Here is a 26,259-nt window from a genome sequence, read left to right on the forward strand (position 1 = left end):
TTCTTGTCTTTGAACAAGAATTAACAACTTATTCGTATGGTCATACTATCATCACTGTTCCCGATTTTCAGTTTAGTGAGTTGTTTCATATCAGCAAAAATATAATGAGCAATAATTGTTTTCAAAACTAACGTATGCATTTGTGAATTTAAAAACAAGTGCAAAGATTTTTTTATTTCTTGGGACAAGTGCAAAACTTAAAATTGTTAATCTACACAAAACATTCATGTAAACATAAATTAATCTTGCATTTCTTGTACTTGGGCAAAATAACACATCATATTTTTTTGTGTGCTTAAATAATTTGATTACACAATTATATAATTATTGATTTTTTTATTATAAATTCTATATTTTTTCCATGAAGAATGGTAAGTTTAAATTGCTTATCACCTGAGTGTAATAAAGGAATTTAAAATATATAAGCCTCGTATACGGAGTCTTCGTATTTTAATGTTTAAAATAAAGTTTTTTTTAAGAGAAAATATCCTTATTTTGTTGTCTTCGATAAGTGAACGAGAATTAACACAACTCTGTCATTTAGCCATACTATCAGCTATATAAATCCTGCCGCAGGCTCCATCTTTCATACTTCACCATTTAAGAGAAAGTGATCACAGTAACCGATCTTTGTTTTACTCTTAGTCATTTCATAATGAGTTGTTATTCTCTGAAACTATTTTATGCACTTTTGCTGCTTTTATTGCATGCTGCTGGATCCATTCTTGGATTCAACAGCCTTCCCAATAGCGCAGAAATTAAGTGCATTGAGACTGAGAGACAAGCACTCCTAAACTTCAAACATGGCCTCAAAGATGACTCTGGCATGCTGTCTACATGGAGGGACGATGGCAATAACGGAGACTGTTGCAAATGGAAAGGCATTCAATGCAACAATCAAACTGGTCATGTTGAGATGCTTCATCTCCGTGGTCATGGTAGACAATATTTGAGTGGTGCAATCAATATCTCTTCATTGATTGCCCTTGAAAATATTGAACACTTGGATCTCAGCTATAATGATTTTGAAGTGAGTCATATCCCAGAACTCATGGGCTCGTTCACCAACTTAAGATATCTCAATCTCTCTGATTGTTATTTTATTGGGATTATTCCTTCTGATATTGGAAAGCTTACACATTTACTGTCTCTTGATCTAGGTGGCAATAGCTATCTCCATGGACAAATCCCTTATCAACTTGGAAACCTTACACATTTACAATATCTTGATCTAAGTTATAATGATCTCGATGGGGAACTCCCTTATCAACTTGTAAATCACTCACAGTTGAGGTATCTTGATCTTGCGTGGGGGGGGGGGGGAATTCATTTTCGGGAGCATTTCCTTTCAAAGTTGGGAATCTTCCTTTGTTGCTCACTCTTGGACTTGGTGGCAAATTTGATGTGAAATCTAAGGATGCAGAGTGGTTGACTAATCTTTCTTCCTTGACAAAACTTAGGCTAAGTTCACTACACAACCTTTCCTCTTCTCATCACTGGCTACAAATGATCAGCAAGCTTATTCCAAACTTAAGAGAGTTGAGGCTAGTTGGTTGTTCTCTTTCAGATACAAATATTCAATCTCTGTTTTATTCACCTTCCAACTTTTCCACTGCTCTTACCATCCTTGATCTTTCTTCAAATAAGCTCACATCCTCAACATTTCAACTGTTGTCAAACTTTAGCCTTAATCTTCAGGAGCTTTATCTTGGTCATAATAACATTGTTTTGTCATCTCCTCTCTGCCCTCTCTTGTGATCCTTGACCTTTCCTATAATTATATGACATCATCAGTCTTTCAAGGTGGTTTCAACTTCAGTTCAAAACTTCAAAATCTTGATTTGCAAAATTGTAGTCTTACGGATCGAAGTTTTCTTATGTCATCTTCTTTCATTATGCGTTCTTCATCTTCTCTTGTATCCCTTGATCTCTCCTCAAATCTGTTGAAATCATCAACTATATTTTACTGGCTCTTTAACTCTACCACCAATCTTCATAACCTTGACCTTGGTTATAACATGTTAGAAGGTCCCATTCCAGATGGATTTGGGAAAGTAATGAACTCTCTTGAAGTTCTTTACCTATCCGATAACAAACTGCAAGGCGAGATTCCATCTTTCTTTGGTAACATGTGCGCATTGCAGAGTTTAGACCTCTCAAATAACAAGTTGAACGGTGAATTTTCTAGCTTCTTCCGAAATTCATCATGGTGCAACAGAGACATATTTAAGAGTTTGTACTTATCTTGTAACCGGTTGACTGGCATGTTACCTAAAAGCATTGGATTGCTATCTGAGTTGGAGTATCTTAACTTGGCTGGGAATTCTTTGGAGGGTGACGTCACTGAATCCCATCTTTCTAATTTTTCCAAATTAAAAAAATTGTACTTATCAGAGAGCTCGTTGTCTCTGAAATTTGTCCCGAGTTGGGTTCCTCCATTCCAATTAGAATCATTGGGAATCAGATCTTGCAAGTTGGGCCCCACTTTTCCTAGTTGGCTCAAGACTCAAAGTTCTTTGTATATGCTTGATATTTCTGATAACGGGATTAATGACTCTGTACCAGACTGGTTTTGGAATAACTTGCAAAATATGAGATTCTTAAATATGTCTCACAATTATATCATTAGTGCAATTCCTAATATATCATTGAAGCTTCCTAACAGACCGCCTATACTTCTGAATTCCAATCAGTTTGAGGGTAAAATTCCGTCATTTTTACTACAAGCTTCCGAGCTGATGCTCTCTGAAAATAATTTTTCAGATTTGTTTTCATTCTTATGTGACCAAAGCACAGCTTCAAATTTGGCCACTTTAGATTTGTCACGCAATCAAATAAATGGGCAACTGCCAGATTGTTGGAAATCAGTAAAGCAATTACTGTTCCTTGATTTAAGCAGCAATAAATTGTCAGGGAAGATTCCTATGTCCATGGGCGCCCTTGTTAATATGGAAGCCTTGGTTTTACGAAACAATGGTTTAATGGGTGAGTTACCTTCTTCTTTGAAGAATTGCAGCAGTTTATTTATGCTGGACCTGAGTGAAAATATGTTGTCGGGTCCAATACCATCATGGATTGGAGAAAGTATGCAGCAATTGATAATCCTGAACATGCGAGGAAATCACCTCTCTGGAAATCTACCCATTCATCTCTGTTATTTGAACCGTATTCAATTGTTGGATCTTTCAAGGAATAATTTGTCAAGAAGAATTCCATCATGCTTAAAGAATTTCACTGCAATGTCTGAACAGAGCATCAACTCAAGTGACACTATGTCTCGTATATATTGGTATAATAGCACTTACTATGATATTTATGGTTACTTTTGGGGAGGTTATACGCTTGACATAACATGGATGTGGAAAGGTGTGGAACAGGGGTTCAAGAATCCAGAGTTAAAGCTCAAGAGCATTGATCTTTCCAGTAACCATTTAACCGGTGAAATACCAAAGGAGGTCGGATATTTGCTTGGGTTAGTTTCTTTGAATCTATCAAGAAACAATTTGAGTGGAGAAATTCCTTCTCGGATTGGGAATTTAAGGTCACTAGAATCACTTGACTTGTCAAGAAATCACATCTCTGGGAGAATTCCTTCTTCTCTTTCTGAAATTGATTATTTGCAAAAATTAGACTTGTCACACAACTCTCTTTCTGGAAGAATCCCATCAGGAAGACATTTTGAAACCTTTGAAGCCTCTAGTTTTGAAGGAAACATTGATCTTTGTGGCGAACAACTTAACAAAACTTGTCCTGGGGATGGAGATCAGACAACAGAAGAGCATCAAGAAACAGCAGTCAAAGGTGATGATTCAGTTTTCTATGAGGGATTATACATGAGCTTGGGGATTGGATACTTCACTGGATTTTGGGGCTTATTAGGGCCATTACTACTGTGGCGTCCTTGGAGAATTGCTTACATGAGGTTTCAGAACAGATTAACAGACTATGTATATGTATGCTTATTGTGAATGTGGGAATTGTTGCTGATCGCTCCAAGGCAAAAAGGTATGTTCTAGATTTATTTGTCAATTTCATGGTTTATGTTCTGACTTAGTCTTATTTTACATATATCAAGAAATTGCTTCACTGGATCAAAAAGAGCAATATGGATTTCACTTAGAGGAGGCCAAGAATAATAATAATAATTTAATCTAATTATTATTTAACTTGTAATTTTTTTAAAATTTTTTACAAAGAAAAAATATACAACTATATTAAGCATAAAAACATTACTATCTAATTAATTTTATCATTTATATGAAAATAAATAAATAATTTTTTTATTCCTAAATACTAGAAACATAAACTCTTTCAAATATATTAATTAGACATTTATGGAAGAAACAAATAGATGCATTTTTTAAAATGATTTTCCATAATTATAAATGTGCACTTACACATTACAAATATTTTATTATTATCTTTAATTTCTTTTTATCTCACATTTTACTATCACATTATATTACCTATTATACATACACTTCTCTTTCTTTTTTCTTTTTGTCGCCCTAAGTGTCAACTAAGATGACATGTATTATTTTTCAATATTTTTTTTCATAAATTTTAAGGGGACCGTAATTCTTTTAACATGGTATTTTAAATACACTTTGTGAAAAACTTGGGGGCCATGGTCCCTGCATGTATACTTCCATTTTCAATTTTATATGAAAAAATATAATTCTGTTTATATCTTGTAATTAATCCAGCACATTAATTGTTGTAAAAAAAAATGCTGATTGTTGCAGATGTGCTGCAGACTTCTGATCAGAGAAGAAACCATTGTTGGCAGCTACAAATGCGAGATAATTTCTTTAATATAGGAGTTTACAATGTTTTGTATTTAAGTAATGAACTGCAAAATCTTGTTTCCAGAAAGTTAGTATGCTATTGTTGTATTTATTGTATTTGTAATGCTGTTTGTTTTTCATTATTGTGCTTAGATCTGTGATATCTAAAATTTCACCACTTCATATTCATCTTCAACAATGCTTTCTACTATATTCTCCTAGTGCAGCTATACTTAACTGTGAATCAAATTTGTGCATGAGAAGAAGAATGCAAGATACCCTATTTGTTCCTAGTTACTACCAGTGTATTTGCATCCTTGTGTTAGACCCCTTCTGTACATGCACTTTTGCTTTGCCAAAAGTAGCAAGTAGAGCATTAAAAATTGCATCAAGCTAGTGTTAGGTTGCTGGACTTATCAAATTTTATCTATTTATCTCAATTATCACGAAAATAGAAAAGAGTATATCTGTAAATGAAATTCACACAATGAATGCTAATTTGAAATTCTCTCTCTTCCGTTGCACCAATATGAGAGTGCCAATTAGATCCCATCATCTAGTCCTTTGACAGAGTAAGTATTTCACCAAGACCAAGACTCTATGTGGGCCCCAACTAATAGTTAGCTTCCTTTGTCGATAAAACTGAAGACGTTTGAACCAAAAGATTTTTCGAAAAAATCGATATTAATAAACTCAACTTGTTTTTAATTATGCTACTATTTTTTTAACATTCATTTTTATAAAATTGATGTTAAAATAACAACATTAAATGTATATTTTCTAGTGTTATATAAAGGGTTCGACAAGCTAGATTGAGAGAAATTCAGAATCTGCTACACTCATTCTCCTCATGCTATTTCATTGATCAAGGGTCCTATCATCTTGGCTCATCGATATGCCTCTCTCATTCAAAATATTCAGAATATGTCTTTACCTAAAAATATTAATTAATATGTGACACTTACACCCAACTAAGAATAGTAAATTTGTGGAAGTGCTTTGCACACTTGAAAAATAAAATTATTAGAAATATTTATAAAGACAATATAATGAATTAATGGTTGTTTGTTAGTCCCTGATAAAATTGAGTGGAGCTTGAAGACCAATAAGTATATTACATGAAATTAGTTAAAAGAATCTCTCAATAAATAATATAGTTGAGAATTTGATTTTTATTTGAGTCTAATAGTAATAGAATACGAATATTGTAAATGTTATTGTTATATAATAATGATATATATAATAATAATTAGACAAATTATAGTGTTTATTATATTCATACTGATTGTATGAGTATGAAATAGTGATATTTTTGTATTATAATATAAAGATTATGTTTTAAATAAATAGCGTATAAACTATAATTTTTTAAAATTTTTCACATGTATTGAAATATATTAGTACTTTAAAATAATGATAAAAAAAGATGATATTGTCCTCTTCTTTGTTTTCTAACTCTTTTAATGGGTTAGAAAATTAAACACACAATCACATCCAAATTTAAAAGTAATACGACTGTATAGACTTTGAAATTATTAGTCTTTGTGGAAATTTTATATCAAGACAAATTAATTAAGCTTGCATTTTCTACGCTTTAACCAAATGACAAATGATATTTATTCATCTTAGTTCTTAGTAGACTTTTCAGAGTATGATGTCAACCCAAGAAAGACTTGGAAATATTCTAACGTGCAAGGACTTTTTTATTTATTGGGGACCAAAGATTGTGCAAAAACATTAGTGTAAAGATAAATTAGTATTGCATTTCTCGTATTTTGACAAAATAACACATCATATTTTTGGTGGGTTTAAATAATTGTTTTTTCCCTATAAAATTAAGAATTTTTTTTGCACTTTAATATATAAATATTTTTTATATATATTTTAGTGCTTGTAATTTTAATATTTGAATTTATTGTTTGCTATCAACTATCAATAGGTTACTGATTATGTAAGAGTGATGTTGGTAGTTCATTGGCCTGTCGACAATATCAATAGTTTGACATGCTATTATATGTAAATTTTTTGGTAAATTGAATTATTACTTTTTCATATATTTAAAATAATTGATGATGTTAGATCAACTTATGAGAAATTAAAAAAAAAATATAATTTACTAAAAATAATTACATATTATTTACTGTTAAAATCTTTATAAGTTAATTAACGGTTAATGTAATTTCATGTTATGTCGTCAATTAATATTTTTACTTGACAGATTAAATGTTTTTTTTAAGTTTGACTAGGACTAAAATAAAAAACTTTGAAAAACTAAAGCAGAAAACACACTAATTTATAGTAGCCAAAATGATGTTTAAGCCTTGTTTGTGTTAATTTTACATAGACTTTTTCTAAGCATGGTGCTCGTTAAAGTGACAAACTCAAATACCTTTTATGGGCACCTCATATTTAATGACATTACAAAAATTCCCTTGATAATGTAAAAATAGAATCATATTTATATTTTTTATTTATTAAATTTTTAACATCATTTTTTTTGTCAAATTATCTAATGAAATTTTAGTTATTACAACATGCTGCTACAATATGAAGTATATCTTCATGAACCTGTAATTAATATACAAAATCATTTTATTACACAATTATATAATTATTTATTTTTTTATTTTAAATTCTAATTTTTTTTCTTGAAGAATGGTAAGATTTTGTAAGAGTAATTTTTTAAAAGCCATTTAATTAAAGAAAAAAAAATCAAATCACAACATATAAGAAAATATTTATTAGACGTGATTGATTAACATGGCAGTATCAAACGAAACAGGAATGATTTCCCTCTCATATTTTTCTTTTAAAAAAATTATATATACAGGTTAATTAATTTGTTTATATAAAATATAGTTATGAAATTTATTAATTAACATAATTTTGTATGTTTAAGCTTGTTATTATTTTACTCCTCCACTACTTATTTTCTGGATATGTTCATGTTAATTAATCCCTATTAAATATTTTAATCCCCAACATATGAACACGGAAGATTCCAGCCAAAAGATATAATTGAACACATAGAATACCACCTTCTTTTTTTTTTGGTCTAGAAGAATACCACCTGTTTAAGAGAACATGCATCTACAAGTTATTGGTGGTTTTTTCTTCTTCTTATGATAGCATAGAAGAATATTCTTGTGAAAATTCAGAAGTTAATTTGTCTTATCACATGAAAGTTTGAGGACACAATTTCTGCCAAAAACATAAGCTCCCACTATCTACTTCATCAACAGACTACATATATGTGATATGATTCTAAAAAGAAAACATGTATAAACAGCCAGTTAAGTTAAATCCAAGCAATTGTTTTCCAAGTCTGCCAACCCTTAAAATATGGGTTAGAAAATTAAGCTCGCCAATCACATCAAAAAGGAAAATTAAAACACGCCCACAAAAATATTTAAATCAAAAGAAAATTAAAGGAAACTCATGCTGATACATTAGTTTGTGGAAAAATTCTGTCTTCACGGTATTCTTTTTCCATACTTGGGTCCGTTGGCTGATACATCAGCTAATCGCTATCAAGTTTCAAATATATCAACCAAATATTGAGATAAATGCCACAAAATCAAAAATAAAAAAGAACCCCGTGCATTTACATTATCTGAAATTCTTTGAATGGTATCTGGTCCAAGAGAAAATTCCAAAAGCAAATTTATTTTAAAGGATATAAAAATACAATAAAAAGAATATTTTGACACCAGGAAATATGTAAAATGAACAAATAAGGAGAGAAGTATTTTTCTTCACAATTTAGCATGCCAGACAGAATTATCACACAGGTGTAAGCTAAGAAAAAGACTCTCAAGTTAATTGTCTTTTCTCTCAATATTTTATTTGTCTTTTCTCTCAATATTTTATCCCGAGTAATTATATAAATGATTTTTACATCACATTTTAATCTAAAAAATTATAAGGCTCATGTTTATGATTTTCTCCATACTTATTCACTTATTATATGATATTCAATTTTTTCTTTTCTTTCTGATGTGACACTCTCATAGTAATATTTTTTATTTATTAAAATTTGTAACATCATTTTTTTGTCGAATTATCTGATGAAATTTTAGTTGTTACAACTTCCTGGTACAGTATGAAGTAGAGCTTGATGAACCTGTAATTAATATATGAGATAATTTTATTAGACAATTATATAATTATTTGAATTTTTTTATTATAAATTGCTTATCACCTGAGTGTAATAAAGGAATTTAAAATATATAAGCCTCGTATATGGAGTCTTCGTATTTTAATTTTTAAAATAAAGTGTTTTTTTAAGAGAAAACTTTCTTATTTTGTTGTCTTCGGTAAGTGAACGAGAATTAACAAGTCTGTCATTTAGCCATACTATGTTTTTCGTCGTCATATTTTTTTTTTATTCTAAAAATTTACATTTGAAAAACTTAGTTTGTTTTCTTGTCTTTGAACAAGAATTAGCAACTTATTCGTATGGTCATACTATCATCATTGTTCCCGATTTTCATTTTAGTGAGTTGTTTCATATCAGCAAAAATATAATGAGCAATAATTGTTTTCAAAACTAACGTATGCATTTGTGAATTTAAAAACAAGTTCAAAGATTTTTTTATTTCTTGGGACAAGTGCAAAGACTTAAAACTGTTAGTCTACACAAAACATTCATGTAAACACAAATTAATCTTGCATTTCTTGTACTTGGGCAAAATAACACATCATATTTTTTGGTGTGCTAAAATAATTTGATTACACAATTATATAATTATTGATTTTTTATTATAAATTCTATATTTTTCCATGAAGAATGGTAAGTTTAAATTGCTTATCACCTGAGTGTAATAAAGGAAGTTAAAATATATAAGCCTCGTATACGGAGTCTTTGTATTTTAATTTTTAAAATAAAGTTTTTTTTAAGAGAAAATATCCTTATTTTATTTTGTTGTCTTCCATAAGTGAACGAGAATTAACACAACTCTGTCATCTAGCCATACTATCAGCTATATAAATCCTGCCGCAGGCTCCATCTTTCATACTTCACCATTTAAGAGAAAACTGATCACAGTAACCCATCTTTGTTTTACTCTTAGTCATTTCATAATGAGTTGTTATTCTCTGAAACTATTTTATGCACTTTTGCTGCTTTTATTGCATGCTGCAGTATCCATTCTTGGATTCAACAGCCTTCCCAATAGCACAGAAATTAAGTGCATTGAGACTGAGAGACAAGCACTCCTCAACTTCAAACATGGCCTCATAGATCGCTATGGCATTCTCTCTACATGGAGTGACGATGACAGTAACAGAGACTGTTGCAAATGGAAAGGCATTCAATGCAACAATCATACTGGTCATGTTGAGACGCTTCATCTCCGTGGTCAGGATACACAATTTTTGATAGGTGCAATCAATATCTCTTCATTGATTGCCCTTGAAAATATTGAACACTTGGATCTCAGCTATAATACTTTTCCATGGAGTTATATCCCAGAACACATGGGCTCGTTCACCAACTTAAGATATCTCAATCTCTCTTATTGTGCATTTGTTGGGACTATTCCTTCTGATATTGGAAAGCTTACACATTTACTGTCTCTTGATCTAGGTAACAATTTTTATCTCCATGGACAAATCCCTTATCAACTTGGAAACCTTACACATTTACAATATCTTGATCTAAGTTATAATGATCTCGATGGGGAACTCCCTTATCAACTTGGAAATCTCTCACAGTTGAGGTATCTTGATCTTGCGGGGGGGAATTCATTCTCGGGAGCACTCCCTATCCAGATTGGGAATCTTTGTTTGTTGCACACTCTTGGACTTGGTGGCAAATTTGATGTGAAATCTAAGGATGCAGAGTGGTTGACTAATCTTTCTTCCTTGACAAAACTTAGGCTAAGTTCACTACACAACCTTTCCTCTTCTCATCACTGGCTACAAATGATCAGCAAGCTTATTCCAAACTTAAGAGAGTTGAGGCTAGTTGGTTGTTCTCTTTCAGATACAAATATTCAATCTCTGTTTTATTCACCTTCCAACTTTTCCACTGCTCTTACCATCCTTGATCTTTCTTCAAATAAGCTCACATCCTCAACATTTCAACTGTTGTCAAACTTTAGCCTTAATCTTCAGGAGCTTTATCTTGGTCATAATAACATTGTTTTGTCATCTCCTCTCTGCCCAAACTTTCCGGCTCTTGTTATCCTTGACCTTTCCTATAATAATATGACATCATCAGTCTTTCAAGGTGGTTTCAACTTCAGTTCAAAACTTCAAAATCTTGATTTGCAAAATTGTAGTCTTACGGATGGAAGTTTTCTTATGTCATCTTCTTTCATTATGCGTTCTTCATCTTCTCTTGTGTCCCTTGATCTCTCCTCAAATCTGTTGAAATCATCAACTATATTTTACTGGCTCTTTAACTCTACCACCAATCTTCATAACCTTGTCCTTGATTATAACATGTTAGAAGGTCCCATTCCAGATGGATTTGGGAAAGTAATGAACTCTCTTGAAGTTCTACACCTCTCTGGTAACAAACTGGAAGGCGAGATTCCATCTTTCTTTGGTAACATGTGCGCATTGCGGAGTTTAGTCCTCTCAAATAACAAGTTGACTGGCATGTTACCTAAAAGCATTGGTTTGCTATCAGAGTTGGAGGATCTCTACTTGGATGGGAATTCTTTGGAGGGTGACATCACTGAATCCCATCTTTCTAATTTTTCCAAATTAAAATACTTGTACTTATCAGGAAACTCGATTTCTCTGAAATTTGTCCCGAGTTGGGTTCCTCCATTCCAATTAATAGACTTGGGACTCAGTTCTTGCAAGTTGGGCCCCACTTTTCCTAGTTGGCTCAAGACTCAAAGATCTTTGTATGAGCTTGATATTTCTGATAATGGGATTAATGACTCTGTACCAGACTTGTTTTGGAATAACTTGAAATATATGATATTCTTAAATATGTCTCACAATTATCTCATTGGTTCAATTCCTAATATATCGTTGAAGCTTCCTCTCAGACCGTCTATACTTCTGAATTCAAATCAGTTTGAGGGTAAAATTCCGTCATTTTTACTACAAGCTTCCCAGCTGATGCTCTCTGAAAATAATTTTTCAGATTTGTTTTCATTCTTATGTGACCAAAGCACAGCTTCAAATTTGGGCACTTTAGATGTGTCACACAATCAAATAAAGGGGCAACTGCCAGATTGTTGGAAATCAGTAAAGCAATTACTGTTCCTTGATTTAAGCAGCAATAAATTGTCAGGGAAGATTCCTATGTCCATGGGCGCCCTTGTTAATATGGAAGCCTTGGTTTTACGAAACAATGGTTTAATGGGTGAGTTGCCTTCTTCTTTGAAGAATTGCAGCAGTTTATTTATGCTGGACCTGAGTGAAAATATGTTGTCGGGTCCAATACCATCATGGATTGGAGAAAGTATGCATCAATTGATAATCTTGAACATGCGAGGAAATCACCTCTCCGGAAATCTACCCATTCATCTCTGTTATTTGAACCGTATTCAATTGTTGGATCTTTCAAGGAATAATTTGTCAAGAGGAATTCCAACTTGCTTAAAGAATTTGACTGCAATGTCTGAACAGAGCATCAACTCAAGTGACACTCTGTCTCATATATATTGGAATAATAACACTTACTTTGAAATTTATGGTGTTTACTCATTCGGAGGTTATACGCTTGACATAACATGGATGTGGAAAGGTGTGGAACGGGGGTTCAAGAATCCAGAGTTAGAGCTCAAGAGCATTGATCTTTCTAGTAACAATTTAATGGGTGAAATACCAAAGGAGGTAGGATATTTGCTTGGGTTAGTTTCTTTGAATCTATCAAGAAACAATTTGAGTGGAGAAATTCCTTCTCAGATTGGGAATTTAAGTTCACTAGAATCACTTGACTTGTCAAGAAATCACATCTCTGGGAGAATTCCTTCTTCTCTTTCTGAAATTGATTATTTGCAAAAATTAGACTTGTCACACAACTCTCTTTCTGGAAGAATCCCATCAGGAAGACATTTTGAAACCTTTGAAGCCTCTAGTTTTGAAGGAAACATTGATCTTTGTGGCGAACAACTTAACAAAACTTGTCCTGGGGATGGAGATCAGACAACAGAAGAGCATCAAGAACCACCAGTCAAAGGTGATGATTCAGTTTTCTATGAGGGATTATACATCAGCTTGGGGATTGGATACTTCACTGGATTTTGGGGCTTATTAGGGCCATTACTACTGTGGCGTCCTTGGAGAATTGCCTACATCAGATTTCTGAACAGGTTAACAGACTATGTATATGTATGGTTATGGTGAATGTGGTGGGAAGTTTTGCTGAACGCTCCAAGGCAAAAAGGTATGTCCTAGATTTATTTTTCAATTTCATGGTTTATGTTCTGACTTTGTTTTATTTTACATATATCAAGAAATTGCTTCACTGATCAAAAAGAGCAATATGTATTTCACTTAGAGGAGGCCAAGAATAATAATAATAATAATAATAATTTAATCTAATTAAAATTTAACTTGTAATTTTTTTTATATTTTTTATAAAGAAAAAATATACAACTATATTAAGCATAAAACCATTACTATCTAATTAATTTTATCATTTATATGAAAATAAATAAATACATTTTTTTATTCCTAATTATTAGAAACATAAACTCTTTCAAATATATTAATTATACATTCATAGAAGAAACAAATACATGCATTTCTTTAAAATGATTTTCCATAATTATAAATGTACACCTACACATTACAAATACTTTATTATTATCTTTAATTTCTTTTTATCTCACTTTTTACTATCACATTATCACATTATATTACCTATTATAAATACACTTCTCTTTCTTTTTTCTTTTTATCTCCCTAAGTGTCAACTAAGATGACATGTATTATTTTTCAATATTTGTTTCCATAAATTTTAAGGGGACCGTAATTCTTTTAACATGGTATTTTAAATACACTTTGTGAAAAACTTGGGGGCCATGGTCCCTGCATGTATACTTCAATTTTCAATTTTATATGAAAAAATATAATTCTGTTTATATCTTGTAATTAATCCACCACATTAATTGTTGTACAAAAAAATGCTGATTGTTGCAGATGTGCTGCACGCTTCTGATCAGAGAAGAAACCATCGTTGGCAGCTACAAATGCGAGATAATTCTTTAGTATAGGAGTTTACAATGTTTTGTATTTAAGTAATGAACTGCAAAATCTTGTTTCCAGAAACTTAGTATGCTATTGTTGTATTTATTGTATAATATATTTGTAATGCTGTTTGTTTTTCATTATTGTGCTTAGATCTGTGATATCTAAAATTTCACCACTTCATATTCATCTTCAACAATGCTTTCTACTATATTCTCCTAGTGCAGCTATACTTAACTGTGAATCAAATTTGTGCATGAGAAGAAGAATGCAAGATACCCTATTTGTTCCTAGTTACTACCAGTGTATTTGCATCCTTGTGTTAGACCCCTTCTGTACGTGCACTTTTGCTTTGCCAAAAGTAGCAAGTAGAGCATTAAAAATTGCATCAAGCTAGTGTTAGGTTGCTGGACTTATCAAATTTTATCTATTTATCTCAATTATCACGAAAATAGAAAAGAGTATATCTGTAAATGAAATTCACACAATGAATGCTAATTTGAAATTCTCTCTCTTCCGTTGCACCAATATGAGAGTGCCAATTAGATCCCATCATCTAGTCCTTATTTTCGTAAGAAAAGTGAAAGGATCATAGGCAGTCTAAAACACAACTTCATTTCATGCAGTTTTGCCATTTCTTTTGCAATTTTCATTTTTTTATTTGTATTCTGCCATTTAAATTGATACACTTTTCTAAATGTTGTAAACTATCAAACTTCTAGTTTTATAAGAAGTCTGTCTGCAATAAATGGTATCATTAGTAATTAGTACATATTCTCACTGGTATCACTGAAAATATCTGTTGGAGATCGACTACCTTTTCAAGATAGGAGTGGACCACGTATGGTTCATCATGGGCTTAGCCTGTCAAATCATGATCATGATTCGTTGAAGGTTCACCACAAGTATTTACAATAAATCTATTGCAATACTAATTTTTCTTTTTTCTGCAGCTTTAGGCGAAGTCTCCCTAATTTAGGAATAAATGCCTTAATTCTAATCACTAGTTAGCAATTACTCTATCATCACCATCCATCTTATATCTTTTGTATTCTCTATTCTCTTTCGTTTTATTTAAAGAGATTCTCAATCCTAAAATAGTGTTCTCCATCTCTAGTCTTCATATTTTTCTCTATATTCAATGAGATTTCGGGTAAAGCCAGATGAATACATTTAAAAACTAAATGCAATGTTGGAAGTCCCTAATTTAGGAGATCGTGGTGATTTTGAGGTTGCTATTTATGTGACCACATGGAGGAATTGATGGTGGTATACGCAGCAATATTTGTTTCCTAGACAGTAGACACTATCCTCAATCACCTACTGAAGACGTTTGAACCAAAAGATTTTTCAAAAAAATGGATATTAATCAACTCAACTTATTTATAATTATGCTACTATTTTTTTAACATTCATTTTTATAAAATTGATGTTAAAATAATGACATTAAATGTATATTTTCTAGTGTTATAGAAAGGGTTCGACAAGCTAGATTGAGAGAAATTCAGAATCTGACTTGCTATTTCATTGATCAAGGGTCCTATCATCTTGGCTCATCGGTATGCTTCTCTCATTTAAAATATTCAGAATATGTCTTTACCTAAAAATATTAATTAATATGTGACACTTACATCCAATTAAGAATAGTAAATTTGTCGACGTGCTTTGCACACTTAAAAAATAAAATTATTAGAGACATTTATAAAGACATGACAATATAATGAATTAATGGTTGTTTGTTAGTCCCTGATAAAATTGAGTGGAGCTTCGAGACCAATAAGTATATTACAGGAAATTAGTTAAAAGAATCTTTCAATAAATAATATAGTTGAGAATTTGATTTTTATTTGAGTCTAGTAATAGAATATGAATATTGTAAATGTTATTGTTATATAATAATGATATATATAATAATAATTAGACAAATTATAGTGTTTATTATATTCATACTGATTGTATGAGTATGAAATAGTGATATTTTTGTATTATAAATATTTTAAATAAATAGCGTATAAACTATAATTTTTAAAAAATTTTCACATGTATTGAAATATATTAGTACTTTTAAATAATGATAAAAAGATGATATTGTCGTCTTTTTTGTTTTCTAACTCTTTTAATGGGTTCAAAAATTAAACACACAATCACATCCAAATTTAAAAGTAAAACGATTGTATAAACTTTGAAATTATTAGTCTTTGTGGAAATTTTATATCAAGACAAATTAATTAAGCTTGCATTTTCTGCGCTTTAGTCAAATGACAAATGATATTTATTCATCTTAGTTCTTAGTAGACTTTTCACATAATGATATCAACCCTAGAAAGACTTGGAAATACTCTAACCTGCAAGGACTTTTTTATTTATTGGGGACAAGTGCAAAGATTGTGCAAAAACATTAGTGTAAACATAAATTAGTATTGCATTTCTCCTACTTTGACAAAATAACACTTCATATTTTTGGTGGGTTTAAATAATTGTTTTTTGTCCTTATAAAATTAAGGATTTTTTTACTTTAATATATAAAGATTTTTTTATATATTTTAGTGCTTGTAATTTTAATATTTGAATTTATTGTTTGCTATCAACTATCAATAGGTTACTGATTATGTAAGAGTGATGTTGGTAGTTCATTGTCCTCTTGACAATATGAATAGTTTGACATGCTATTATATGTAATTTTTTTGGTAAATTGAATTATTACATTTTCATATGTTTAAAATAATTGATGATGTTAGATTAACTGATGAGAAATTTAAAAAAACATAATTTACTAAAAATAATTACATATTATTTATTGTTAAAATCTTTATAAGTTAATTAACGGTTAATGTAATTCTATGTTATGTCGTCAATTAATATTTTTAGTTAATGTAATTCTATGTTATGTCGTCAATTAATATTTTTACTTGATAATAAAGACTAAATATTTTTTTTTAGTTTGACCAGCACTAAAATAGAAAAACTTTGAAAAACTAAAGCAGAAAACACACTAATTTATAGTAGCCAAAATGATGTTTAAGCCTTGTTTGTGTTAACTTTACATAGACTTTTTCTAAGCATGGTGCTCGTTAAAGTGACAAACTCAAATACCTTTTATGGGCACCTCATTTAATGACATTACACAAATTCCCTTGATAATGTAAAAATAGAATCATATTTATATTTTTTATTTATTAAATTTTTAGCATCATTTTTTTGTCGAATTATCTGATGAAATTTTAGTTATTACAACATGTTGCTACAATATGAAGTATATCTTCATGAACCTGTAATTAATATACGAAATCATTTTATTACACAATTATATAATTAGATTTTTTTTAATTTTAAATTCTAATTTTTTTCTTGAAGAATGGTAAGATTTTGTAAGAGTAATTTTTTAAAAACCATGTCTTAATTAAAGAAAAAAAATCAAATCACAACATATAAGAAAATATTTATTAGACGTGATTGATTAACATGGCAGTATCAAATGAAACAAGAATGGTTTCCCTCTCATATTTTTCTTTTAAAAAAATTATATATACAGGTTAATTAATTTTTTATATAAAATATAGTTATGAAATTTATTAATTAACATAATTTTGTATGTTTAAGCTTGTTATTATTTTACTCCTCCACTACTTATTTTCTGGATATGTTCATGTTAATTAATCCCTATTAAATATTTTAATCCCCAACATATGAACACGGAAGATTCCAGCCAAAAGATATAATTGAACACAGAGAATACCACTTTTTTTTTTGGTCTAGAAGAATACCACCTGTTTAAGAGAACATGCATTTACAAGTTATTGGTGGTTTTTTCTTCTTCTTATGATAGCATAGAAGAATATTATTGTGAAAATTCTGAAGATAATTTGTCTTATCACATGAAAGTTTGAGGACACAATTTCTGCCCAAAACATAAGCTCCCATCACTATCTACTTCATCAACAGACTACATATATGTGATATGATTCTAAAAACAAAACACTTATAAACAGCCAGTTCAGTTAAATCCAAGCAATACTTTTCCAAGTCTGCCAACCCTTAAAATATGGGTTAGAAAATTAAGCTCGCCCGCCAATCACATCAAAAAGGAAAATTAAAACACGTCCACAAAAATATTTAAATCAAAAGAAACTCACGCTGATACATTAGTTTGTGGAAAAATTCTGTCTTCACTTTTTCCATACTAGGGTCCGTTGACTGATTCATCAGCTAATCGCTATCAAGTTTCAAATATATCAACCAAATATTGAGATAAATGCCACAAAATAAAAAAATAAAAAAGAACCCCGTGCATTTACATTATCTGAAATTCTTTGAATGGTATCTGGTCCAAGAGAAAATCCCAAAAGCAAATTTATTTTAAGGGATATAAAAATACAATAAAAGAATATTTTGACACCAAGAAATATGTTAAATGAACAAATAAGGAGAGAAGTATTTTCTTCACAATATAGCATGCTAGACAGAATTATCAATTGTTAATGACACAGAGAGTGTAAGCTAAGAAAAAACTCTCAAGTCAATTGTCTTTCCTCTCCATATTTTATCCTGAGTAACTATATAAGTGATTTTTATATCATATTTTAACCTAAAAAATCATAAGACTTATGTTTATGATTTTTTCCTCACTTATTATATGATACTCAACTTTTTTTTCTATCTGATGTGAGACTTCTCCTCATACTTGTACTTCAATAATCTTTCCCTCATTTTGTGTTTCTCCCACACATTAACCTTTCCTCGAGCGGAAGTCATTTTCAATTCAAGAATATTCAATGGTGACTCTTAGAGCTTAATCGTTACTGCCCCCGGCTTGTCTAGCCATTGCCACAACATGTTCTAGTATCTTGTACTATTGCAACACCTGCAACTCTGCTACCTGACATTCATGCATGAATTCACCTGTCAGAAAGACTTTTGATGCAAAGAACTCTATATCCATGAATCCATGAACGCCATCTTACTCGTCTAAGCTAGTCACTAAGTCAAACCATTGACTCTGATATCAAATTTTTTGAAAAATCCAAGAGAGTAAATACTAGAGAAATTTTCCACAATAGGTCACCAAACAAATTACATAAGTAAACTTGATATCATATCTTAGAGTTCCAACACTTATTTTTGAATAAAAAAACTGTAGGTGGATTCTAGAATAATTTTAATAGCATAAGAGATAGGCAAAACCAAAACATAGTTTTAGTTCACAAACCAAACAGGATCTAGACTTGTATGTGAGCCCCTTTTTGTTGCTCATTCAACCCTGCTCTTAGACATTAACTTATTTATAAGTAAAAATCAGAATGCAGGGGAGAGTGAATATGATACGGCTTACCAGTAGGAAGAGGACTTCTAAGAACACCTGAGAAGTGTAATGTACAACAAGAATACAGTTTCCTGGGAATCAATTTTCAATTTCCCATGAATTTAGATAGCGAACTAGTAATTATTATAATTTCGAAAACAAAATTGGTCAGAAGATCAACATGTCCTCACTTATACAAACTCAATCGATGGCACAAAAAAACAAAATTCCTGATCAATTTTCATTCCATGTCTGAAGCAAAAGTACTTCCACAACAGCAATGGGAACGAAATAGCGTGCATAATGCAAAATGGTATTAATGACTGCTAGAATTTTGTAATATGCAGCATATAACAAAGGTTTGGAGGATGCTATTGCTGTTCTTATCAAAATAGCAATGCCTAGCTATTGATTCTCGGGATTGTAATTTATTTTTGCTTATTTAGTACCTTTTTGTGTTGAGAATTTCTTCCTCTCAATAATAGGGCAAAAGTTTACATTGTGTTGAGAATTTCTTCCTCACAATAATAACAAGATTGATTGTTGACAATTTGGCAACTCTTATTTTAATCTATGATAACATATTCTGATCCACGTGAGTTAAGGGAGAAAAGTTAATTAAAATTTAGGTGTGCTCTATAGTAATAGGATTTGGTGCTCTGTTTTATTCAAATTCAGCTGAAAAGTTCATGATGTGACATTTCGTTGTTAGGTCCAATCAAATATTGTTCTAGAGGGTTCTAGTAGTTTCGGTGATGTCTTATATGTTTTACAACTTCTGTTTTTATTTTATATTTTCGCTTCTCTGAACTTGTCTTGGTTTTTAACTCAAACGAGATGACTTCTTTATATTTAAAAGAGAAAAAATTCTTATCTGCTCAGTTACAGACAATGGTTATGATATCTACATGTGAATAATAAATTCAGTTATCAAGATGATTTTGTATGCTCTTTTTCCAATCTACTCTGCATGTCTTATCAATAAATATTCTGGAAATGGCTATCACGTAGATGCCAAGCACTTTAATTGCATAATTTTAACATCATGTTTTAGAGCTGACTCTTTTTGTTATATTTTTCCCAGTGCAAGTAAACCTCCCGGAAAGAGCAATATTTTGTTTCCACAAAATAAGAATCATATATGACAGAAAGCTTTTTTTTTTCTTTATTTGGAGCTAAGGATAGTATGACAAAAGTTTCTGTAACAATATGCGTAAAATTCATAAGCTCTTTGATATTAGACCTTAAAAATGGTTGGACAAGAAATAAAATGAAGTGAAGATAGCTGGATGTTAGACCAACTTCATTTGCACACCTTTGTTGATAAGAAGTATAGCTGAATCAAGGTAGAGCCTTAGAGGACGAGGAGAACCTCAATAGACAGCTATGACACCAGCATGTTGATGTAATAATATTCTAATTTGCACTGAACACTTTGATGATAAAAACAAAAGCATTTTTAATTATTCAATTACCAACAAATCAGTGTAATTAAAGAGAAATGCTAATGTAATTATAATCATTATTTTGTAGGTTGTAAAGCGAGTATTTAAATTTTGCTGGCTTAAATAAGTAGTCGGACATACTAGCCTGATCAAGAAACATTATTTTGATATCTCGCATTCTTGAAAAGAGATTATACAATAAAAAGACAATCAAAATCAATAGGTTTTTCCAAACACTTATTTTGCATTGCATAGCAAACATCAATACTACATAGTACATATCGTACACATTCAGCTATTCATGAAGCTTTCATCCCGGATTGAAATTTTGAAGCTAATACGCCATAAACTGCAAATTCCGTGCTACATATCAGATTACATATATTAATGGAAATGGAGAAGAATTAGACAACGAGTTTTCGTAGTAGATTAAATGAAGTGGAAATCTAGCTATATAGCCATTCAAGTACACAAATGTGCATAGCAGTAAGCATTTTTTCATGAGGTTTAAACTTCAAACATTAGACATATCATTGAAAAAAAAATCTCTAAACAGAGAACATGCACCAGCATCTAAACAATTTCTTTAACAAGAAGAAAAATAGTAATAATCTTTTTCGATAAAGTAACTACTATTAGTGAAGGCACAAATTAAAGAAACAGAAGGAAAGTAACTATTAGTAAACACTCTGAAATTCCAAAGGGTGAACTTATTGGAATTACGTACCTACTAGCCTTTGAACCACATATGGCACTTGGCCATGTTCACTTCCACCATTAGAAGTATATAGTCTGTGAGTCTGTTCAAGAATTTCAGGTAAGCAATTCTCCATGGTTGCCAAAGTAGTATTGGCCCTAATAAGCCCCAAAAGCCTGCGAAGAATCCTAGGCCCAAGCTCATATATAATGCTCCATAGAATATTGAATCTTCATCTTCACCAGCAACTGCTTCTCCTTCAGGCGTCCCTATTGGCTTATCTCCAGGACAACTTTTGTTAAGTTGTTGACCACAAAGATTCGTATTTCCTTCAAAACTAGAGCCATCAAAGGTTTGCAACTGTCTTCCCCAAGGGATTCTTCCATTGAGATCGTTGTTTGATAAGTCTAAGACAGCAAGACGGTCAATTTTGGAAAGAGTAGATGGAATTTTTCCGGAGATATGATTTCTTGATAAGTCAAGAAATTCTAACGAATTTAAATTCCCAATCTCAGAAGGAATTTGTCCATGTAAGTTGTTTCTTGATAAATTCAAAGATACCAATCCAAGTAAATATCCAAGCTCTTTTGGTACTTCACCTGTTAAATGATTACTTGAGAGATCAATGCTCTTTAGAAGATTCTCTGGATTCCAATACATATGATCCTGACCTTTCCACATCAATAACACATTAGAGTCATAAATGAGAGGGGAGATTGATCTAGATGATATTCTTCGCCCCCTTACAATTTGACTTGTGATTACTCTGCTTTCCATCATCGCAGTAAAGTTCCTTAGACAAGTTGGAATTCCTTTTGACAAGTTATTTCTTGAAAGATCCAAGATATGAATTTGCCTCAAATAACAGAGATGAACAGGAACACTTCCATTAAAGTGGTTTACACGCAAGCTCAAGATTTGTAATTGTTGTAAACTTTGTCCAATCCATGACGGTATTGGACCAGACAACAAATTTTCACTCAAGTCTAGTATATCTAAACGAGTGCAGTTCTTCAAGGTGAATGGTAGGTCTCCAATAAAATTGTTGTGTCTTAAGACCAAAGCTTCCAAATTAACAAGTGTACCCATGGACTGTGGAATCTTGCCTGACAATTTATTATTGCTCAGATCAAGAAATTCTAATGTATTTAGATGTTCCCAACAGTTGGGCAGTTGTCCCATTATTCGATTACTTGATAAGTCCAAAGTGTGTAGGTTTGTACTTGCTCTTTTTCCACACAAGAATGTGTTTAAGCCTGAAATCTTATTGTTGGAAAAATCTAATGCATAAGCGTGGGATAAAAAAGCAGGAATTTCACCTTCAAGTTGATTTGAATTTAGAACTATAAGTTTATTGTCATCAGTAAGCTTGATCGGTAAATTCGGAATTGTACCTTTGAGACTGTTGTAAGACATATTCATCAAACTCATAGACTGTAACTTGTTCCAAAACCAGTCTGGCACAAAGTCATCAATCCCAGCATCAGAGATATCTAGAAAGACCAAGTGACTTTGATTTTGGAGCCAACTTGGGAAACTAGGACCCAACTTGCAAGAAGCTAGTCCCAAATTATATAATTGGAAAGGTGGAACCCATGTAGTACCAAACTTTAGAGACAACGAGTTGTCTGTTAAGTCTAACTCCTCCAATTTGGACAAATTTGTGGGATGCCATTCATTGATATCACCCTCGAAGTAATTATCCTGTAGGTGAAGAGACTCCAACTCATGTAGCAACCCAATGCTTTTAGGTATTTCTCCAGTTAACCGATTATTGGAAAGATGTAATGTCCTCAAAGATGTAAAATTTGAAAGATTAGGTATTGGACCTTCTAACGAGTTATCATTAAGGTTAAGGGTCACAAGAGGAGATGAAGAATTTTGAAGGGAAGCAGATAGCACAACACTTTCATCAGTGAGATTACAATCAACTAGACTCAACTCTCTCAAGTTTGTTATAAGCTCACCGATCATTTGTTGCCAGTAACGAGAGGAGCCAAGATTATGCAATGATGTCAGGCCAAGAGTTGTTAAAAAAGAGAGAGAAGATAGCCACTGTGCATCGTTAATTTTAAGATCAAAATTGCCTTCAAGTCTAAGAGTATGCAAGATAGGAAGATTCCCAACCCGGAAAGGTATTGGCCCGGAAAGATTAAGTCCTCCAAGACAAAGATATTGCAGTTGTGAGAGGTTTTTAAAGTGATAAGGGATCTCTCCATGAATAGCCACATTATAACTTAGATCTAGATATCGTAAGGCTGTAAGCTTCCCTACTTCAGAAGGGATTTCTCCAAGAAGAGAATTTCCTCTCAGATCTAGATGTTGCAAGCTTGTAAGCATCCCTACTTCAGAATGGATTTCTCCACGAAAAGAATTGAAGCTTAGATCTAAGTGTCGTAAGCTTGTAAGCTTCTCTACTTCAGAAGGGATTTCTCCGCGAAGATAATTTCCACTTAGATCTAGATGCTGTAAGCTTGTAAGCACCCCTACTTCAGAAGGGATTTCTCCACTAAGAGAATTTAGGCTTAGATCTAGATGCTGTAAACTTGTAAGCTTCCCTAGTTGAGAAGGTATTGCTCCATCAAGAGAATTCCATTTAAGATCAAGATACTCCAACTTTGAGAGATTCCCCAATTCATAAGGAATTCTCCCACCAAACCTCGACCATGATAGATCAAGATATTTTAAGTTGGTGAACGAGCCCATAAATTTTGGGATGTAACTCCCTTCAAAATCATTATTGCTAAGATTCAAATATTCAATATTTTGCAAGTCAATCAATGAAGAAATATTGATTAGACCTGACAAACGTTGTGGGTAGTGACCATGAAGATCAAGCATGTAGACGTGACCTGTTTCATTATTGCATTGAAGGCCTTTCCATTTGCAACAATCTCTGTTATTTTCATCATCCCTCCATGTAGAGAGCATGCCAGAGTCATTTACAAGGCCACGTTTGAAGTTGAGGAGGGCTTGTCTCTCACTTTCAATGCATTTCACACGTGAGATCTCCGATGTAGAGTTCAATCCAAGAATGGATATTTCAGTATGCAAAAAGCACACTAACAATGCAAACAAGATTTTGACAAAGTAACCACCCATTAGGATTTTTCAGATATGAATTATGGTTTACCAGTTGTGCTGTATTGAACACAGAGCAGCAAGATTTAAGTAGTTACTATACTTGTACGGCACAATTTCTACGCCCTTTGTTTTCATTCGCTGTTCCAAGTCTAGAAAGCAAGAAAGTTTCAAAAGGTAGAGTTATTTGAATGAAAAGAAAATTAAAGGAAACTCTTGTCGTCAAAATGAGAAAATGGAATAGAGTTGAATATGAGAAACACAATTACTTCTTTATTATATATTTCTTGGTTTTAAATTAATATATCAAGCAGCAATTAGATCTTAGATGTAAAAAGGATATCGAATTCTAATGGAACTTCAATGTTAGCACAGCTTAATTTCTTCGCCCTTTGTTTTCGTTCGCTGTTCCAAGTCAAAGCAAGCAAGAAAGTTTCAAAGGTAGAGTTGTCAAAATGAGAAAATAGGAATAGAGTTGAAAATGGCAGACACAGTTACTTCTTTATTATGCATTTCTTGGTTTTAAATTAACAAGTGGGTTTTAGATTTAAAAGTTCTTGAATTATAATGAAACTTTAATGGATAATATATTCATACTAGTATATTAACTATGTTTAAATACTTTATGAAAAATCTTTCTAATAAGAATACTTATGAGAGGAAAAGGCCATTTTTATAAAGATTTAATAATTAAAAAACACATGCTACAGGGATTAAAAAAAAAGATGGCATGAAAGAAATTTTAAAAGAATATTTGGACGTACTAGTTAGGATTTGAAGAAAAATTTGGTATAAAAACTAAAATTAAATCGTTTTATATTCGTGTTAAAATATAACTTCTATTGATTTAAACCTTAAAATTTATTTTTTTATCAAAATCCTACATAAAATAAAAAATTATAATTTCTTCATAAAAAAAACCTTCCATCTACTTATATAACACAACAGTGTTAAGTTTATATGTTACCAATCGTATTAGAGAGGACATGACATCTGCCACATCAATATCATACCCATTTCGTATTTTACTCATTCAGTTTCTATATAGAAATTTTATTTTACTCATTCCAATAAGTTATTTATAGGGGTGTTTGCCGGTTGACTTAAATTGAATTGGATTAAACTTTTTATTCAACCCGATCAAAAATTTATATGTTGTGGAGGAAATTATAAAAAATAGAGGAGAGAAGAGAGACAATGCGTATGCGGAGGAAATAGAATTATTCTATTCTAATTCAAATTGTTCTCGGCAGCGATATAATAAATAACAAAAGATAAACTAATTAGATAACAAGATATTAGCAAAACAGAATATTAAAACTAACTTGTTCCTTAAAGATAGGAATTACTAATTGACTAGGCTAATCCATTAAAACTGACCTACCCCTAAAATATAGGAAACCAACTTATTTACTAAATCCTATTTTAAAAACTGAAAAATAAAATATTATGCAGTTACAAAAGTATATCTTCAACACTCCTCCTTGCTTTTGGAACTGCAAATTCCAATTCTTTGCCTTAAGAGTTCAAGTTTGTTAATAGGTAGTGACTTTGTAAACATGTCAGTCAATTGATCTTTAGACTTGCATTAAATTAAGTTAATTTCTCCACTTTGTTGCATCTTTATCAAATAATAAACCTTGATATTGAAATGTTTAGTCTTCCCATGACACACGGGATTGTTTACAATAGCAATGACTACTTGATTGTCAACAAAAATTCCAGTTTTATTCTTTTGAGAAAATAGAATGTTTGGCCTTGTTGTAGTGAGATACATTAGACATCCAATCA

The 26,259-nt window shown here is 31.5% G+C and overlaps 4 protein-coding genes across 4 annotated transcripts; 3 read left to right on the forward strand and 1 right to left on the reverse strand.

The window, feature by feature from the left end:
* Positions 1-612: 612 nt before the first annotated feature.
* On the forward strand, positions 613-1,758 carry LOC114390003 (receptor-like protein 34). Its single transcript, XM_028350695.1, has 2 exons — positions 613-1,293; positions 1,686-1,758. Exons 1-2 carry the CDS (start codon positions 656-658, stop codon positions 1,756-1,758), a joined length of 711 nt encoding a protein of 236 aa, XP_028206496.1. The 5' UTR covers positions 613-655.
* A 122-nt stretch (positions 1,759-1,880) lies between these two features.
* LOC114389228 (receptor-like protein EIX2) lies at positions 1,881-5,080 on the forward strand. The gene is made up of 2 exons (XM_028349857.1): positions 1,881-4,005; positions 4,746-5,080. The coding sequence occupies exon 1, from the start codon at positions 1,896-1,898 to the stop codon at positions 3,966-3,968; it is 2,073 nt and encodes a 690-aa protein (XP_028205658.1). The 5' UTR covers positions 1,881-1,895; the 3' UTR covers positions 3,969-4,005; positions 4,746-5,080.
* Positions 5,081-9,818: 4,738 nt separating this feature from the next.
* LOC114389227 (receptor-like protein EIX2) lies at positions 9,819-14,142 on the forward strand. Its single transcript, XM_028349856.1, has 2 exons — positions 9,819-13,140; positions 13,899-14,142. The coding sequence occupies exon 1, from the start codon at positions 9,870-9,872 to the stop codon at positions 13,098-13,100; it is 3,231 nt and encodes a 1,076-aa protein (XP_028205657.1). The 5' UTR covers positions 9,819-9,869; the 3' UTR covers positions 13,101-13,140; positions 13,899-14,142.
* A 6,715-nt stretch (positions 14,143-20,857) lies between these two features.
* Positions 20,858-24,694, reverse strand: LOC114390482 (receptor-like protein EIX1). Its single transcript, XM_028351221.1, has 2 exons — positions 21,418-24,694; positions 20,858-21,039 (listed from the first exon to the last, which is right to left on the reverse strand). Exon 1 carries the CDS (start codon positions 24,487-24,489, stop codon positions 21,421-21,423), a length of 3,069 nt encoding a protein of 1,022 aa, XP_028207022.1. The 5' UTR covers positions 24,490-24,694; the 3' UTR covers positions 20,858-21,039; positions 21,418-21,420.
* Between the last annotated feature and the right edge of the window lie 1,565 nt (positions 24,695-26,259).

Source organism: Glycine soja, chromosome 16, assembly GCF_004193775.1.
Source record: "Glycine soja cultivar W05 chromosome 16, ASM419377v2, whole genome shotgun sequence".
Classification (NCBI taxonomy): Eukaryota; Viridiplantae; Streptophyta; class Magnoliopsida; order Fabales; family Fabaceae; genus Glycine; species Glycine soja.

Coding starts and splice junctions, on each gene's coding strand:
- LOC114389227 (XM_028349856.1), top strand. CDS start 9,870: ATGAGTTGTTATTCTCTGAAACTATTTTATGCACTTTTGCTGCTTTTA.
- LOC114389228 (XM_028349857.1), top strand. CDS start 1,896: ATGCGTTCTTCATCTTCTCTTGTATCCCTTGATCTCTCCTCAAATCTG.
- LOC114390003 (XM_028350695.1), top strand. CDS start 656: ATGAGTTGTTATTCTCTGAAACTATTTTATGCACTTTTGCTGCTTTTA. Junction 1,294..1,685: donor GTAAATCACTCACAGTTGAG/GTATCTTGATCT, acceptor GTCAAACTTTAG/CCTTAATCTTCAGGAGCTTT.
- LOC114390482 (XM_028351221.1), bottom strand. CDS start 24,489: ATGGGTGGTTACTTTGTCAAAATCTTGTTTGCATTGTTAGTGTGCTTT.